A 16,000-nucleotide genomic window follows, 5' to 3' on the forward strand; every position below is an offset into this window, starting at 1 on the left:
GTTTTTCTTCTCTTGGACAAATGACTCACCTTCCTTCCCTCCCTGCTTTGCCAACACTTAATCTTCCAGTTGCAGCATCCTATATGCTAAAACATTAAATTTAAATAGTGTTGATGCTGTGAAAATAATGCTCCCCACTTTTTTCCAGAGTTCAAGAAAATTACATTTATCCACAAACCATCTCTTTATGTATTTATGTACATTTTATCAGAGCAAAATACAGGTCTAAACATTGTTTGCATAAACATTCCAACCACAAGACCTTAAATGCAGGCTTAATATTTGACAAAAGTAAAGCTGCTCCACCTGCTCCACACATCCTTGTTAGACTTTTGTGGTTCCCATCCCACAATACAAACATGTGTAGACAGTCTGAGAGGGACACAGCTAATATCCCATCAGGCCTGTCGATACAGATTCAGTCACACGTTTTATCTGACTAGTATAATACGGGGAAATGGAAGATTTTCCATCAACTGTTTGGCTTGAAAATAGTTGGTGTCAGCCTAATACCCTGTAAGGAAAACAAGAACCTCATTTGTAGCACATGATTAAACAACTGTTTAAGATAAATAAATAAGACATTTCAGTGTCAGGCTGACATTCTGAATTTGTCTCGATTTCCATGGAAAAGGAGTGGAATCAATAATAAATAAATATGTCTGAGTAACAGAATCAACACAGTATACAGTATATTCCTCAACAGAGCTGAAACAATTAGTCCATTAGTTGATTAGTTCAGTGAGGGAAACTTAATTGACAACAATTTTGCTAACTGATTTGCTACTTTTTTGGTTTTCTATGAGAGTAAATTAAAAATAGTTGAGTATTGGCCTGTTGATGCAATGTAAATACATCAACTTACATTCTTGTAATGGGAAATGAAAATAATTATGTGTTGCAGCTATAGTCACCTTTTCATTGTGCAGAGTAAGCTCCCTTGGATCAGTGAATGTACAGTCCACCATTCTTAAACAAAATGATTACACTGCCTTCACCCCAGTCTGCAGCGGGCTTACAGACATTCCAGCAGTCAATTAACATCATACCTCCGCCCAAACACACACCGTCTCAATCTCTCATCCAATCTCTTATCTTCTTGTCCCTCCCCTATCTGCCCTCCAGTGCTTTGTCTCTGGCGATCACCGCCTCACTGAACTTGATCATGAGCGTGGTGCCCTTGTGCCAGTGGACGGTGACTTTGGCAGGGAAGCCGCTGTGGGTGAGGATGGCCTCTACGATCCCTCCGGTGAAGGCTGCACAGTTCAAGGTGCTGTTCTCCTTAGGAACAGATATGTAGGTGTTGACAAGGGGCTCTTTTTCGATGATATAGTAGGTCTTGTCATCGTCGTTGGCCTGCTCCAGCTTGTCTGCCTCCTTGCCGAACAAGGCTCTCCACACAGATACCTGTGGAGTACAAAAAAAATGATCATTTTATATGTTATTTATTTGCCACTTGTTTCGCTGATTTTCAGCCAATCACATAAGTGTAGATTTGAGAGTATCATGTATTGTGATCATGTAGCCATACATGTACATACACAATCCACAACACTGCATTGTATTATACTATTGCTTAGTTTTAGCATTTCCTTCGACCATACATCCAAGAGCAGACAAAAGTCTGACATCTTCTACCATTTTAATGGGTCAGAACACATCTGTAAGAAGGCGACAGCATATATCTGAATACATCTATGGCATTATATCTCCCTGCAGGTCAACCTCGATATGGAGTATCGTAGTTGCTAAATGACAACCCTCCCATCTCCATAATTAAATATGTTTGAGTAATGAACGCTTCCTGAGTTAGTTATATATTGAGGATGATCTTACGCTGTTAAATAGCTAATTTGTTATCTAACACTACTGATAATGCCACATCACTAACTTAGCAAACATTCATATTTGAAATTATGCACGACAGAGTTATCACTTACTGGTGGAGAGCAGCGACCAGACGCCAGGCAGCTGTTTGACATTTGTTCTCTCTTTGTGTTCTAATTCAATGCTGCAGACTAAGCCTTGTGAACGCATTATATGATACCCTCAAATCTATATTTACATAATTTGCTGAAAACAGTAGCAGCCATCTGATTGGGTACAGATTACTCCTTGTTGGACAGCAAAAAGATTTTATGAATGGAGCCATGCCAAAAAAACCCACACACAAATGCAGTGAAGCTCACACATGATAAGCAGGTTTAACAGTTGGTATACAAATGTAGCAACATTCAAATATGTCTTTGATGCACATTTCCAATACTTTTAAACACATATATTTGTTGATTTCTAACTAGATTTATATTATACAAATATCATAAAATATCAAATAGTTATATCTATTTTATATGTGCACTTGTTTTACATTTAAATCCACCTCTAAATATTTTTGTGTGCACTGAAAAATAAACCAGAGATCTCTTGTATGAGCACGCAAGGTATCAGAATCAGCTTTACTGGCCAATAAAGCTGATATTTTGACATGTCATCAGAGAAATAAAATATAGCTGTACCGATGCCGTCATAAGGGGCGCATTCCACTTAGATGTGTCGGGTCAGTCAGTGAGTGTGTACCTTGATGAACAGCAGTATGTTCAGTACTTTGGTCTCCCTCTTGCCGTTCTTCTCTCTCAGAACCAGCACGTCCAGCAGGCTGGCTCCCACCCGCTGACCCAGCTCGGCCAGACGAGCCTGCAGCTCGGACACGGAGTACACGCGGCTCTGGCAGTACTGCACCACCTCCGAGAACAGCAGGGCGAAGGCGCTTACGCTCACCTCGGTTTTGGGTCGGCTCAGTGGGCGCTCCAAAATAGCAGACTTGCCTCGCGTGAATCGAGTCTCCATTATTATTTCACTAACAGCTGCAGCGGTGCAGGGAGAGAGACAGAGGTCAAAATTAGAGGCTGCAAACACAAGCTGCTGGTCTTCAGGCTAACAGGCTAATGCTAACCAGCCCGTACTACTCCAGTAACAGCAAAATGAGATGAGCTTCTAAATCTAGATCAGGAATACTTTTCATTTTCACAAAAAGATACTCAAAACTACAATTACAACTGACACGATCACTTACTGCACCTGCGTTTGTTGTTGTTTAGATTACTTCCTGTTCCGCGTGTACAACGTCACTTTGTCACGTGACACCACTGACTGACGCTGATTAAAGAAAAGCTGGCTATGATGAAAATGTCAAAATTAAAGGCTATTAGAGTCAGTATCTTCAATAAATTGCAAGTAAAAAAGAGATAAAAACTCATTCTAACGTTGCAGCTTTTACATTTATACTTAAGCTATGTCACATTTTTTTTTATTTAGTAAGTCAATTTTGCACTCTTAGATTGGACTTAGTAAAATATGAAATAGAAAGTCAAAATTTTGACTTAATGAATCCCACAGTCTTGACAAAAATAACAATAATTTTGATTTAGCATTAGCGTTTTAGATAAGTATAAATAATAAAAATGAGGATAAAAATAAAACATTCGGACCTATAGAAGTAGTATACATAGGCTACCATTGACCAGCGCTGTATTTAGACTGTTACTGCTGTACCATCTCAAGCATACATGTGTGTGCTCTTTTCTAAAAAGTAAGCTTTGTGTGTTCATATAACCTTCTCTTAGCACAAATTTTAACACAAGTATTGCTACTGTTTTACACAACTGAATATGTGCAAACTACAGCAAGACAATCATATTCAAAAGTTTGATTTTAAAATTGAAATGCTGCTTCATGATTCTGCCCTTTGTGGTGCATAAAACTGTGATCAGGACATAAAAACATCAAGACGAGGATATTTTCTTAATTTTGGGACAAGTTATGACTGTATATCCATTGGTGAAACACCAGTTTTGCGCAACTTCATTCTAACAACACCTCCAATGGCAAAAACAGAACAGTTGTTTTTGATCATTTCCCTGCATTATGTGTCAAAACACGGGTGAGTACACAACAGACGCACACATCACATGAGATGGTAAACATTAACCGTAATTCTGTCACTTCAGCTGTGTTTGAATGACAGATTGCATACAAAGGAAGCTATACAAGGCTGTATAACACATGGAGAAAGAGTGACACAACCCAATATAATTAGAAGAAGCACTCATTTTTAATCTGTAATAAACTTTATCTGATGGCCCAGACTTTGTTTTGCTCATGACACACTTTATCTTACTGTAGGCTAAATCAATATTTGTTGCCATCAGTGTACAAAGTGTACTCTTCCTTATTGGGACACAACATTGCAGTCATGCACATACACAAATACACCTACACAATTCCTCTCAGACGTTGTTGGGTGCACAACCGTGCTATTGAGTTAGCTGCATTGGAGCAGCCTGCATGTTGAGGGTCATTGTAGAGATTCTTTCCTATCTCACTGTTTAGGTTGTTTTTTTGTTTTTTTTTGCTTTGTTCATTTCACTTAGAAGAAGTCTAATTCTGTTTTTCGGTTTCAACCAGGAGATTCAACATGACCTTAGTTGGACTATCGTGTTTTGTTCTCGCTTCATTCTATTTCTTTACTGTTTACAGCAGGCCGGTAGGTAAGTTCAGCTATTCAAAATATGTAAACATTTGTGCTATTGTCACTTAAATTCTTCGTAAGGCTACATAGTTTGATAAGGAACATTTTCTCTCTAGTAAACCTGTCATGCTCTCGAATGACCTGAAATCTGTAATCTTTAATTTGAGGAACTGCATATTTTTAGTGGTGTTGTCTTTTTGAGACTGTTTCCCGAAGAAAAACATTGTTTGAGCAAATGGCTGAAAACGACATTTGACCACATTAAAGTGGCAAAACTCTGAAGCAGCTGTAGGAGTTAAGTCAAGTGGAAGCAGTGTGAGATTGTGATGGAGCAGTCTGTCTAGAGAAGAGTTTGGCATGGCCGGATGGGTCAACAAAACATTGGACTTTAACACTGTGGACTGCTGTTTGTTTCCTGATGCCTACTGTGAGTCAACATTGGTTTCTTTTACCTGTGACCGAGATCCTTTAATAACCTTTACCACGCGTTTGTCTTTGTAACCATGCAACAAAGGTCCCCTATCCTTAACGAAGTAATGAAAATCTGAACCTTGCTGCCCTGAACTGAACCAGAAGCTGTTTCAATCCAAATCATGATCTTTCCAGAGACATAACCAAGTTGGTTTTGTGCTTAAATCTAACCAAACGCTGTGGTGATAGTGATGTCATCTTGTCGATAGGGGCTTGAGATCATACAACACATACATGAGTTGTTCTGGGTGGCATGGACAAGCCATTCTTTGCTGTTTAATTTGGAAGACTCTAATTTTAATTTTTTTTTTTTTTTTTTTTTGTTATATTTGACATTGATGGCAAATTCTCAATTATGTTTTTTCTTCCGGCATATACGGAGGCAGATCTACTAGTTCAGACCATTACATCAAAGGGAGGCTCTAAAGGAAAAATGAATGACACTGGGGAAGACCTTGCTTTTTTAAAAGGCAAAAAACCACATGGTTCAGCCCCCCTCTCCACCCCAATAATTTTCATACAGTTCCTAAGTTAGCTGTGATTTGAATATGTCTGTAAAGGGGTCAGTATCATCAACATTGCCATGTACATTTTTTTTCGTTGTGTTTTGTTGTCTTTTGTGATGCCATTTATAAAAGATGCCACAGCGCGACTGTCATTTGAAGCAAAAGAGTTAATTCACTGAATCATTATCGCACAACAATGTTCTTCACTTCTTTTGATGCTCATTTGTGTCTCTGACAGGTGTCCATCTGCGTAACATGGACAGCTTCATCCGAGCTGTGCAACAGGTTGAAGACTCTAACCCCGGTCTGTCCCCCCTAGCCCTGGTCAGGGCCCTGCGGAGGACTGCCGGCCACGACGATGCAATGACCATCCACTTCTTGGGTACATCATATAATCTCAGTGATGCTGAGGTCCTAGAGACAGCCATCCTCAATGCCTCATCCTTTAGCTTTTTTGACAAGGCCATCCACCACATTGTGACAGATTACGGAGAGGAACGAGGGGTGGTCCTCACTCCAGATGGCACCACAGTAGCTCTTGCACCCTTGCTGCTAGGAATCGAATCAGGCCTGAAAGCCAAGCTGGAGGGCACCCCAGCTGTTGGGATCTTCCCTCTCACCTTAGGCAGGACACTGGGCCTGACCTTCCTCAGCCTCCAGGATTTCCCGCCATCTTATCGCCTGGGGCCTAACGGGTGCTGGGACAACGTGGAGCATCCTAAGGTGTTCAAGCTGTCTCGGCCTGCCACTCTAGCCACTGATGCTGTTATTAATGGGGGCATGGATGGCGCTATACTGGGCACAGACCTCAGCAGCCTACCTGAACAGGAGCAGCCGCAGGCCCTCAGTGAGATTTTGAAAGGATACTATAGTTATATCCTGCATGAGGGGCAGGGTCTTGATGCTGTGACCAGCCATGTTAGCCCCAGACGAAGGGAGATCTCTAGATCCATTCTGGAACCACTTGATTCACTTCACAGCCAAGTGATGGAGACACTAGCATTAGTCTGGAAGCTGGAGAAGACAGAGTGGATCGCTCTGGACACCGGAGTGGCGAAGGCGGTGAAGGATGGATTGCAGACATTTGTGCACAAGTATTGGGGTGAGTGGAGTGACTCACTACTTAAAATATGTCTTTGTCATCACTGCAATTTCTTACTTGTCAGCCAACATGTACACCGATACTGTATCTGAAGTAAGCTGATATCAGCCAGGCTCTATCGACTCTAGTCTTAGATCTCTTGTTTTTAGAGTTAAATATAGGTTTGTGGGAATGGTATAGCAAAATGTGTACAGGTTTTAGCACCCTAAGCCTCATCCTCCTTCCTCCTCTCCTCAGACTGCCCTCAAGTCATCCGTCGTTGTCAGTGGGGGGCAAAAGCCTCCCGGGGTACACCTATCCCACTGTCTCTGCCCCTCCAGTTTCTCTATGTTCACCACACCTATGAGCCATCCTCGCCCTGTTTGTCCTTCCGGAACTGCTCTCGCAACATGAGATCCATGCAGCGTTTCCACCAGGAAGATCGTGGTTGGGCTGACATAGGCTACAGGTACCCAGCCTTCAACAGAATAGTTTGATGTCTTGGCAAAAACATTGATTCACCTTCTTGATGAGGGTTCATTGAGAAGATTGATATCGCTTTCATGCCTGTGCATTAAGTATGGAGACAGGAGGTGCTTAGCCTAGCTTAGCATCAAGACTGGAAGGAAGGGGAAAGACCTGTCCTGGCTCTGCCCAGAGTTTAACAAGCTATCAGCACCTCTAATGCTCACTAATTAATACATTGCATCTTATTTAATCCAGACACATACAGAAATGTGAAACAATTTAGTTTTCTGGCAGGTTACATGTTGTAGCTAATACTGGGTAGATGGATGACCTGTTGTTTGCGTTTCTCCCTCTGAAGCTTGCACACTTTGAGAGTTGCTGGTAGGTGGATTCCAGCCATGCTAGCTGTTTGCCCCTCTTTATGCTAAGCTAGGCAAATCACCTTCTGTCTCCAGCTCCATCATTAGTGCACAGATATGAGAGTAGTATTAAAATATCAATGCTCTCATCTAAAATCCATATCCAGTGAACGTTAGTGGGAGTATTTGTGCACATCTTGCACGGTTTGTGGCTACACCCTCCAGTCTTTGCATATATGTTAAGTTTATTTCAGATCAGTCTGTACTCTGCATTTATTATGATGTTCTGTACTGTCTTTGCTCTGTCAGCTTTGTGGTCGGCTCTGACGGCTACGTCTATGAAGGCAGAGGTTGGCACCACCTCGGCACACACACCAGGGGGCACAATGACATCGGTTATGGCGTGTCAGTCATTGGTAACTACACTGCCACCCTGCCGTCTCGCCACGCCATGGACCTGTTGCGTCATCGTCTAGTCCGATGTGGAGTAGATGGAGGAAGACTGGCTGCCAACTTCACCTTCCACGGCCACAGACAGGTGGTGAACTACACCACTTGCCCTGGCGATGCCTTCTTTTCAGAAATAAGAAGCTGGGAACACTTCAGGGAATGACAGGACCCCACTGCCAGTTTGAGGTTCTTAAACATCATTAATGGATCTTCAGGTATGATGACTGTCATGACTCCCTGTTTGTTTTTCTTATTTGTTGAAATAGTTTCACTGTGTGAAATGAGTTAATCCTCCAGACTCTGGACTAGTTGATCATTTTAATGGTGATTACTCAGTTGGAAATGTGATTGTTGTTCTGTTTTATTATTGTAATTATTTGATTTTATTTGGAGTTATAATTGCTAACTGGGGCCTCTGTAGCTTTTACAAGTCTTTCAATTTATCAATACATGTCTGATCATGCTAATGTTTGCATATTGTAAGGCATGTTGGAATATAAATACTAACAGAGTTTCCCTGCAGGGGTAAAATAAAGTTTGTTTTTGAAATCAAAACATTTTAAAAAGCAGACAAAAATATCACTTGTATGTCCTATTTTACGTTAATTTTTCCACTTTTTATTTTACAGGAAACAGAAGAATAAAGAGACTGTCCAACTGTAATAAATGTGATTGTTTCTAATACCTGTCCTGTTCATTTGCATCAAGTCTTGCACTAGCAGGATTTAATGAACATCTGGCCCACCTGAAACAAACACACACAGACCTTCTTCTGCCTTCACAAACATTTTGCAATACTGGTTTGATTCAGGGTTTGGAGTGATTGCTTTACCCCAGCATTAACTTTACAAAGCAAACTCTGAACCGTAGAATGACTGGTGTTCGACATTTTTATGTCTTTGTGACTGATTAACTTTATATTCACAGAAGAAATGTCTCACTTGCTAATTGCCTATTTTGTCATAATTTGAAGGTATTTTACAGCCTGATCATTAATCAGTTTATCCAAAATACATTAAAATAGTCTTTAATCTTTTGTTAGACTAATTGTATGAAAAATTTTATTTTATTTTATTTTATTTTTTATCATACAATATCACCACTACCTACTAAAGGCAAAAGGCATTTTAGTGGATATTGCTGTGAGTTGTTGAGTAGAGTCAATGCAGCTTATTAGGAAAGTGACATTTAACAGAAGCAAATGAATCTGGTGGTAGAAACCTGGCCGGGTGTTGTGTCAGACTGTGATATGTTATTGTCCTCACTGAGGTAATTTGAAGGCTAAAGAACAAGGAGAAAACACAATCTAAAAGCATTAAACTCTAAACAGGTTGGGCTTAAATGCACACAGGATGGATTTGTCTGGCGAATAATTTCATCAAAGATATCTGCTGTGTCTACTAACAAATAGGAAAGAGGGCAAAGGCTTCAATCAAAGCACACAGCAAACCCTAGACGTAAAGAAGTAAATAGAGGCCGTTAAAAAACTACACACACAATAACATACAAATCACTTAAATTTCAGTCAGTGTGCACATGTGCAAATAACATGGCGTCAAATATCTGATGGAGACAAAAAGATGCATGACAGGGCTGCAGCTAATGACTAATTTCATTGGGATAAATAAAGTCTATCTATCTATCTATCTATCTATCTATCTATCTATCTATCTATCTATCTATCTATCTATCTATCTATCTATCTATCTATCTATCTATCTATCTATCTATCTATCTATCTATCTAATATCTAATAATTTGATTATTTTAAATTTGCCCATGACAATCTCCTGAGACCTGAGGTGAGGTCTCTAAATATGCTGTTTTGTGAGGCCAACAATCCAAAGCCAAAGATCAGTGTTGTGACAAACTGCATGAGACCACCACCAGACCCCAATGTTTTCCCCTAATTTTGCACCGTAACCTGACCCACTTTTCCTCACAGACTGCTACCAAATGACCTGACCTGTGCCGCTATACTCAACAGACTGTTTACTTTGTAGAGTTCATCGTACCGCAGGAGGATGCAGCAGATCAAGAACAAGAATGAACTCTAATACGCTGTAGACAAGCAGCCAAACCATCAGAGTGAGGATGCTGAGTCAGGGAACCTGGATGTCTGGGATATGAAACCAAATCAACATTAGACTAATGAGAGAGGTCAGGATCATGACAGCTTCTCAAGCAACCTGTGCCTGAAAACAGAGAACTCCAGGTGGTGATCTGAGGATCGACATTTGACACAGTTGTTTAACTGCATATGGTAGTGTGGTGCAAAATAGAAAGATGAAAAAGCTTGATTAGGCTAAGGGGTGTGTTGATGGTTGTTTCCACAGCCCCTGAACAGCAACATCTATAGTTTTAGATTTTACACTCAAAAAATAAACCACCAAGCCAACCAAGTAAGTTATAATTTCATTGACAATAGCGCCATCTGCAGGTGATAAGTGTTTCACAGCCATCCTGCTCAGGAGGCAGAGCCCTTCAGTCACTACCACATAGGACACAAAGGTCACGTCGTCTTCAGTGTCAGTAAAATTTATTTTATGACATGAGAAGAAGATCACACACATATTACACGTGTTGAACACTTTCTTCTTCTGTCATTCTTAACATGTTCAGACTCAATACTATAAATCTCATTGCTTTAGGCAGAAAGCAAAATAAAAATTAAACAAAGAAGCGCTAGAATGACATATCTGGCGTGTTGCAAGAACAAAGAAGGTACAGACCCTAATGTAGGGAGATATAATACACAATATTATTTTAGATGATTGAACAGCTAAATGTGTGGTCAGACCATTAGGTCTAGCGCACACAGCAGACTCCACAAGATTTCTTCTAAAACACACCAGATGTGTTATAAAGGTCTTAGTCACAGGGTGAAATGTGAGGAAGTACATTTACTCACTGTACTGTGCTTAAGTACAAATTTGAGGTACTTGGTGATTTTAACTTCTTAGGATTAATGAATGATAAACTACTACTTGGAGTACCTGTAAAACAGATGAAAACTGTGCTGATTTTCTGAGCTTATGAAAGGTTGACCTTTCAGGGTCTCACAGGACAGCAACACTACAAACATATGATGATCTTTTAAAATATGATGCTTTGCTGTAGATTAATCTATCCGGCAGCATATAAAGTAGTTCAAATTAGCACAACCTGAAACGTCTACAGCAGTAAAGAGACGATTCAGCAGTAATATTAATCACAAATAATTAGCAAATATTGCTCATAGCAACATCATCATACCTACTAAAATCTTTGAATGAATTGTTTCGGTGTTATTCAACATTGTGTCTTTGTATGTTTCCAGCCAAGGACACAAGTGAAGGATCACTGACATCTGTTGCCAGTAAGTGAGTGTTTGTGGATGAAGTCAAATATCTTCAGGTCATCATGCTATGTGCTCATTGTGCAGGTGTGCTGATGAAAAAGACTGTAATGACCTGAACGTTTGTGGAGATATGTAAACATGATGATGCCGTGTTATAAACCATTCATACATTACACGGCTAGTGTTTACATGCTTCTTATCTCATCACATGTTGAAGAGCATGTGATATGACTGAAAGCTTGGCATGATTACCATTGTTACCCTTTGTATCTGGAGCGATGTGCACACCTTGCAGAACTACGAAGTCCTGTGAAGGATGACATAAGCTTATGGCTCGGCATGACACTGATGAGGCCAAGGGTACTGATGTTTGTCTGCATACTGCACAGTGAAAGTAAAAGTTCAGCTGCGACTTAAACTTTGAGACTTCCCCTTCACGCTGTCACAGGTGGCCACAACAAATTAGTCACGCGAGAGAGAGATGACAGTGGTTTATGTAAAACATCCATTTCTTGTAAACTGTACCAAATACATCACCTGTCAGTTGTTGCTGCCCACTGTGTTTTTTCCATGAATAAACACTTGTGGAGTATGTTTCTATGCTTGTATGAAAGGACACAGGCCCTATATGTATTTAGAAATTTGCTCCCGGTGCAAAGGTGATGAAATAATATGCCATGATCAGTATTTATATGACTCAAGAATGCGGAGCTTCGGGAGTTAATGGACCAACTTGATCACAAGTCTGTATTTCTGTGTTTGAGCTCATGATGCTGTTATGAAATGCTGCCATGGACAACAAAAAAGACGCAAACTCAACACTAGCAACATGTCTTCTGATTCTGACAGTGAAAAACAAAAAGATTTCAGGGTAAGGGACTGAATATTGCCTCTGCAGATTTCAGTAGCTGGTCTTCAAGATTTCAGTCCTGTTAGCTTCTAAAAAGGACTTCAAATGAAACAGAGGTAGATGCAAATGAAGTTGATGTGCATTCTTGCAATTTCTGGGTTGTATCCACACGGATGAATGCATTTATTGTAAGTCGTTTGGGATTAAAGTGACAGCTAAAAAAAATAACATGTAAAAAAAAAACAAACAAAAAACAAGTAATATAGACTTATGTGCATTATTATTTCCAAATGTCAAGTCTTCTGAAATGAAAGGGACTTTCCAGGTGGAGCAGTTCCATCTACTGATTAGCCTGGTTTACAGCAGTCAGCTGTAATGATCCTGTTCCTGTTGGACAGTCATGGCTTTTTCTTGTAGATCAGATGATTTTCTCCACTCGCTCCACTGGCAATGCATCCAGACCTGCTGAATACGGCCCTCTTCAGGTGACAAGTGGAATAGCAGACAACATGAGGTTGTCAGAGTGAAATCGAAAGTAAAAACGCAGGCGATAAAAACAAAGAAACAGCTACCCTGCATCTTCACCGCAGAGTGGACAGAAGGTCAATCTGCTGCAGATCTCGCATTCTAGTTTCAAGTGATCCGTCAGAAGTGGAAGCAAGAACGATGGGTGGGTGCTTGTGTCATTTTACTGTTGTTAGCACTTCTCTTTTAGCTGTGAACATGCTTGTGGTATAAACATATAAGAAAGAAACATTGGAATACTTGTATTTGTATTTTTGTAGCTGCTGTAGTGCCAGGCATGCAGCACCACTTTTGCTTTTGTTGTAAAGATGTGTAGGATGTTATGTAGCTGTAGTCCCTTGAAGTCGTCATGCTTTGTGCTTATGTCGAAGTGGAGGTGTGTTGATGAAAAATAATGTCATAACCGGAACATTTGCAGATTATGGAAACATCAGGGCCGTTGAAACTACTGGTGCTTCATGGCAAACATCTCAGCAGGACAGGCTGGGATACTCAGGTAAACTCTGCAGTGGAGAAACAGGAGCTGATTTGATAAAAAAAAAAATTGTAGAAAAAGTTAACTTATAGCCTTCATCTTCAGCATCAACAGTGCTTCAATATCCATGGATTGGCAGGGAAATAAATAAAATTGTTGCCCTGAGGCCATAATCATGTTCTCTGATTTCTCTCTGTAGGTGAGACGGCATCTCACACCATGGCAGAGACCGATGCAGGCAGAATGGAAAGGTACAAGTCTAAAATCAAAAGAGTGGGAGCGAGGTATAACATCGACCCCGCCCTCATTGCTGCCATTATCTCCAGAGAGTCCAGGGCTGGAAATGCTCTCACTGATGGCTGGGGAGACTACAGCCCAAAGAGAGGCGCGTGGAACGCCTGGGGACTGATGCAGGTTGTAATAAATACTGCTGTTTTACACACGTCCCCTGAGCAGAACCTCACATTATAATTCAATGACAGCAGCGTGTATTGCCATTTCTGTAGGTTGATGTAAATCCAGAAGGAGGTAACCACACTCCAGTAGGTGAATGGGACAGTGAGGATCACCTCTGCCAAGCCACCAAGATCTTGGTTGATTTCATCAAACTGATACAAAGCAAACCTGAATTTTCTGGTTTGAGCAAAGAGAAGCAGCTGAAAGGTTTGATTTTGTGACTCAGTAGACTCACACATGCACCAGCTCTCTCTAGACTTTGCTTCGCTTCATTCTCATTTGCATTTGTTCCTGCAGGAGGGATAGCAGCCTACAATGCAGGGGACAGAAAGGTCCATTCTTATGAAGGTGTGGATGAAAACACAACAGGCAAAGACTACTCCAATGATGTTGTTGCCAGGGCTCAGTGGTACAAAAAGAATGGAGGCTTTTAACAGCTGGAGCTGTCCACAACAAAAATCTCCTCCAAATCATGAAGGAAACTCTCTGATGATGATGATGATGATGATGACGGATATTTGGGTCACATTCCTATACTTTGATAAGTTTGATTACACACATATATTCTGCTAATAGTTAGATTACATGCATATGCTTACGTTAATGACAGTTGGATCCTGATATGTTGATCTTATTCAAATTTTCTGCTGATGGATTGTGTGACTGAATAATTAACAGAAATTCTACTTCTCCTGGTTAAGTTTTTCCTTTATTATTCATAGAAGTGATTTAGACGAGGAGTGATTCTTTGTGTGCTATTGCTTCATTAAAAGAACCCAGAGGACCAGAGATTTTTGAGACTGTCCACGATAATGATGATGATGATGATGATGATGTGTGCCCTGTGTCAGAACTTAAGCTAAATAAATATAATGCAAAGCAAAACCACCACTGATATCTCTGTTCTTTTGGAAAATACAGTCCTCTCTCTGTGACGGGTTTCTGCAGGGTTCATCAAGTTCAATTTAAGCCTTTTGAAAACCTTCTTAATACCAATCTGTGTTAACTGAAAGTGCCATCATGTACAGGTTCTGTCAAACATGTGAGTCAGAGCTGCATATCTGCAGCAAATCTCTGTTCTGTGGAGGGAAATAAAAGTTCAGCTGCACACAAACTTTGGAGTTCTGTCCTCGCATGATTGCACATTTGCAGAGAATATAGACAAATCATGCAGCAAATCTCTGAACATTTCTCTTATGAAGTGAATTGATTGACTGATTACTGTTCCAGTCATTCAGTCAGATTTATAGTCATGTACCAACTATTCAGGCCTGAGGAAGGGATGCAGGGGAGAACAGAGGAAAGATTAGGCAGCGATAGTGAAACGGAAACCAGCCATTAAAAAACATGCCCCTCCTACAAAGCAAACAGAGGAAGCGTGCATTACCTCTGCTGGTGATAGCTCTTGCTCACTCATTTCTGTCGGTCAGGACACTTTAATAAGGAGTCCAAAGGTACTGATTTCCTTACAAATGTTTGCTAGTGGATATCCACGTTGATAGTGTGGAAAAACAAAGAAAAACAGCACACCTCAAGGTAAAGCATACACAATAAACTTAATCTACAATAGCTTTGAACAATATAAACATAAACCAAGGAACAAAGAAAGTGCATAATGAGTGCCTGGTTATGTTGGAAGTCAGTAAAGCAGCCTGCACAAACACTACAACTGCAAAGGATTTGGCTGTAAATAGTTTGCTATGCCCCACGAGAAGAGCTAACAATGCCCTCTGGTGGCCATGTTTTATAATTGCAATGTAACTAAACCCAATTAGACAGCATTGATCGTGACTGAATTTCTGCAACTGAGCATACAGCTCTGTACCCTCGTGTTATATATTTGAAATACAAGGCTTGTTAACACACACAGAAGTCTCTGGGTACCACAGAACATTTCAAAACACCACACAGTTATGAGTTAACTTTTCCAACTCAAAGGCTTCGGCTGAAATTCAACCCCAAATACAACAGCAAGGGTTTTTATCTCACTCCTCAGATGTTTCCTTGTGGACCAACAGATGGCAGACGGACAGACATGACAAACATTGCCATCCTGAGAGCCATGCTGAAAAAGTGGTTTAAGTCATGTTGTTCCACCCTGTCTGACAGTATGTATGCAGCATATTCTGTTTTAGTTTGTTCCAAGCCCTAATTGAAGATATATGATGTTTTTTTTAAGGATGTACTGATTGACTGATTGCTAGAAAACTATGATAGTGACCGGACTTGACATCTCAAGTGTTATACAACTGTTCCCGTTGAAAAAGAGCAAAGTTTAAAGATAAGATAAGATAAGATAAGATAAACTTTATTAATCCCCAGCTGGGGAACTTAGGGTGTTACAGGCAGCAGCAATAGAAACAGCAATAGCAAAGTCAATAGAAATTAAAAAAAAGAGAGAAGAAACTACTCCTAAAGTAAAATAAAGGTTGGAGTTCCACATTTCCATTGACACAGATCCCATCTGAGGTGTCTGTGTTAGAGTTGAATA

At 40.4% G+C, this 16,000-nt stretch overlaps 3 protein-coding genes across 8 annotated transcripts; 2 read left to right on the forward strand and 1 right to left on the reverse strand.

Annotated features, from left to right (window-relative positions):
- Positions 1-180: 180 nt before the first annotated feature.
- On the reverse strand, positions 181-3,109 carry trappc5 (trafficking protein particle complex subunit 5). Of its 3 annotated transcripts, none has more exons than XM_041933704.1 (3): positions 3,079-3,109; positions 2,578-2,864; positions 181-1,407 (listed from the first exon to the last, which is right to left on the reverse strand). In XM_041933704.1, the coding sequence occupies exons 2-3, from the start codon at positions 2,845-2,847 to the stop codon at positions 1,111-1,113; spliced, it is 567 nt and encodes a 188-aa protein (XP_041789638.1). In that variant the 5' UTR covers positions 2,848-2,864; positions 3,079-3,109; the 3' UTR covers positions 181-1,110. The 3 variants fall into 3 exon arrangements, with proteins under 3 accessions (XP_041789638.1, XP_041789639.1, XP_041789640.1); XM_041933705.1 differs by having other exon boundaries at positions 3,074-3,104; XM_041933706.1 differs by having other exon boundaries at positions 3,062-3,088.
- A 1,311-nt stretch (positions 3,110-4,420) lies between these two features.
- pglyrp2 (peptidoglycan recognition protein 2) lies at positions 4,421-8,835 on the forward strand. Of its 3 annotated transcripts, none has more exons than XR_006006720.1 (5): positions 4,421-4,547; positions 5,744-6,607; positions 6,845-7,055; positions 7,723-8,078; positions 8,493-8,835. XR_006006720.1 is itself a non-coding variant. In XM_041933349.1 (4 exons), exons 1-4 carry the CDS (start codon positions 4,475-4,477, stop codon positions 8,024-8,026), a joined length of 1,452 nt encoding a protein of 483 aa, XP_041789283.1. In that variant the 5' UTR covers positions 4,421-4,474; the 3' UTR covers positions 8,027-8,486. The 3 variants fall into 3 exon arrangements, 1 of the variants encoding a protein (XP_041789283.1); XR_006006721.1 differs by having other exon boundaries at positions 4,437-4,543; XM_041933349.1 differs by lacking the exon at positions 8,493-8,835 and having other exon boundaries at positions 7,723-8,486.
- Positions 8,836-12,563: 3,728 nt separating this feature from the next.
- Positions 12,564-14,119, forward strand: LOC121627472 (lysozyme g-like). Of its 2 annotated transcripts, XM_041966408.1 has the most exons (6): positions 12,564-12,723; positions 12,997-13,074; positions 13,253-13,304; positions 13,380-13,467; positions 13,560-13,716; positions 13,807-14,119. In XM_041966408.1, exons 1-6 carry the CDS (start codon positions 12,720-12,722, stop codon positions 13,941-13,943), a joined length of 516 nt encoding a protein of 171 aa, XP_041822342.1. In that variant the 5' UTR covers positions 12,564-12,719; the 3' UTR covers positions 13,944-14,119. The 2 variants fall into 2 exon arrangements, with proteins under 2 accessions (XP_041822342.1, XP_041822336.1); XM_041966402.1 differs by having other exon boundaries at positions 13,253-13,467.
- Positions 14,120-16,000: the final 1,881 nt, after the last annotated feature.

Source organism: Chelmon rostratus, chromosome 3, assembly GCF_017976325.1.
Source record: "Chelmon rostratus isolate fCheRos1 chromosome 3, fCheRos1.pri, whole genome shotgun sequence".
Classification (NCBI taxonomy): Eukaryota; Metazoa; Chordata; class Actinopteri; order Chaetodontiformes; family Chaetodontidae; genus Chelmon; species Chelmon rostratus.

What these genes read in the sequence shown, in the direction of transcription:
- trappc5 (XM_041933704.1), bottom strand. Translation starts at nt 2,847, where the DNA reads ATGGAGACTCGATTCACGCGAGGCAAGTCTGCTATTTTGGAGCGCCCA. An exon ending in ACATACTGCTGTTCATCAAG is followed by an intron (nt 1,408 to 2,577) that starts GTACACACTCAC and finishes TGTACTCCACAG; the next exon opens with GTATCTGTGTGGAGAGCCTT.
- pglyrp2 (XM_041933349.1), top strand. Translation starts at nt 4,475, where the DNA reads ATGACCTTAGTTGGACTATCGTGTTTTGTTCTCGCTTCATTCTATTTC. An exon ending in TGTTTACAGCAGGCCGGTAG is followed by an intron (nt 4,548 to 5,743) that starts GTAAGTTCAGCT and finishes TGTCTCTGACAG; the next exon opens with GTGTCCATCTGCGTAACATG. An exon ending in ATTTGTGCACAAGTATTGGG is followed by an intron (nt 6,608 to 6,844) that starts GTGAGTGGAGTG and finishes TCCTCTCCTCAG; the next exon opens with ACTGCCCTCAAGTCATCCGT.
- LOC121627472 (XM_041966402.1), top strand. An exon ending in ACGCCTGGGGACTGATGCAG is followed by an intron (nt 13,468 to 13,559) that starts GTTGTAATAAAT and finishes CCATTTCTGTAG; the next exon opens with GTTGATGTAAATCCAGAAGG. An exon ending in CAAAGAGAAGCAGCTGAAAG is followed by an intron (nt 13,717 to 13,806) that starts GTTTGATTTTGT and finishes TTGTTCCTGCAG; the next exon opens with GAGGGATAGCAGCCTACAAT.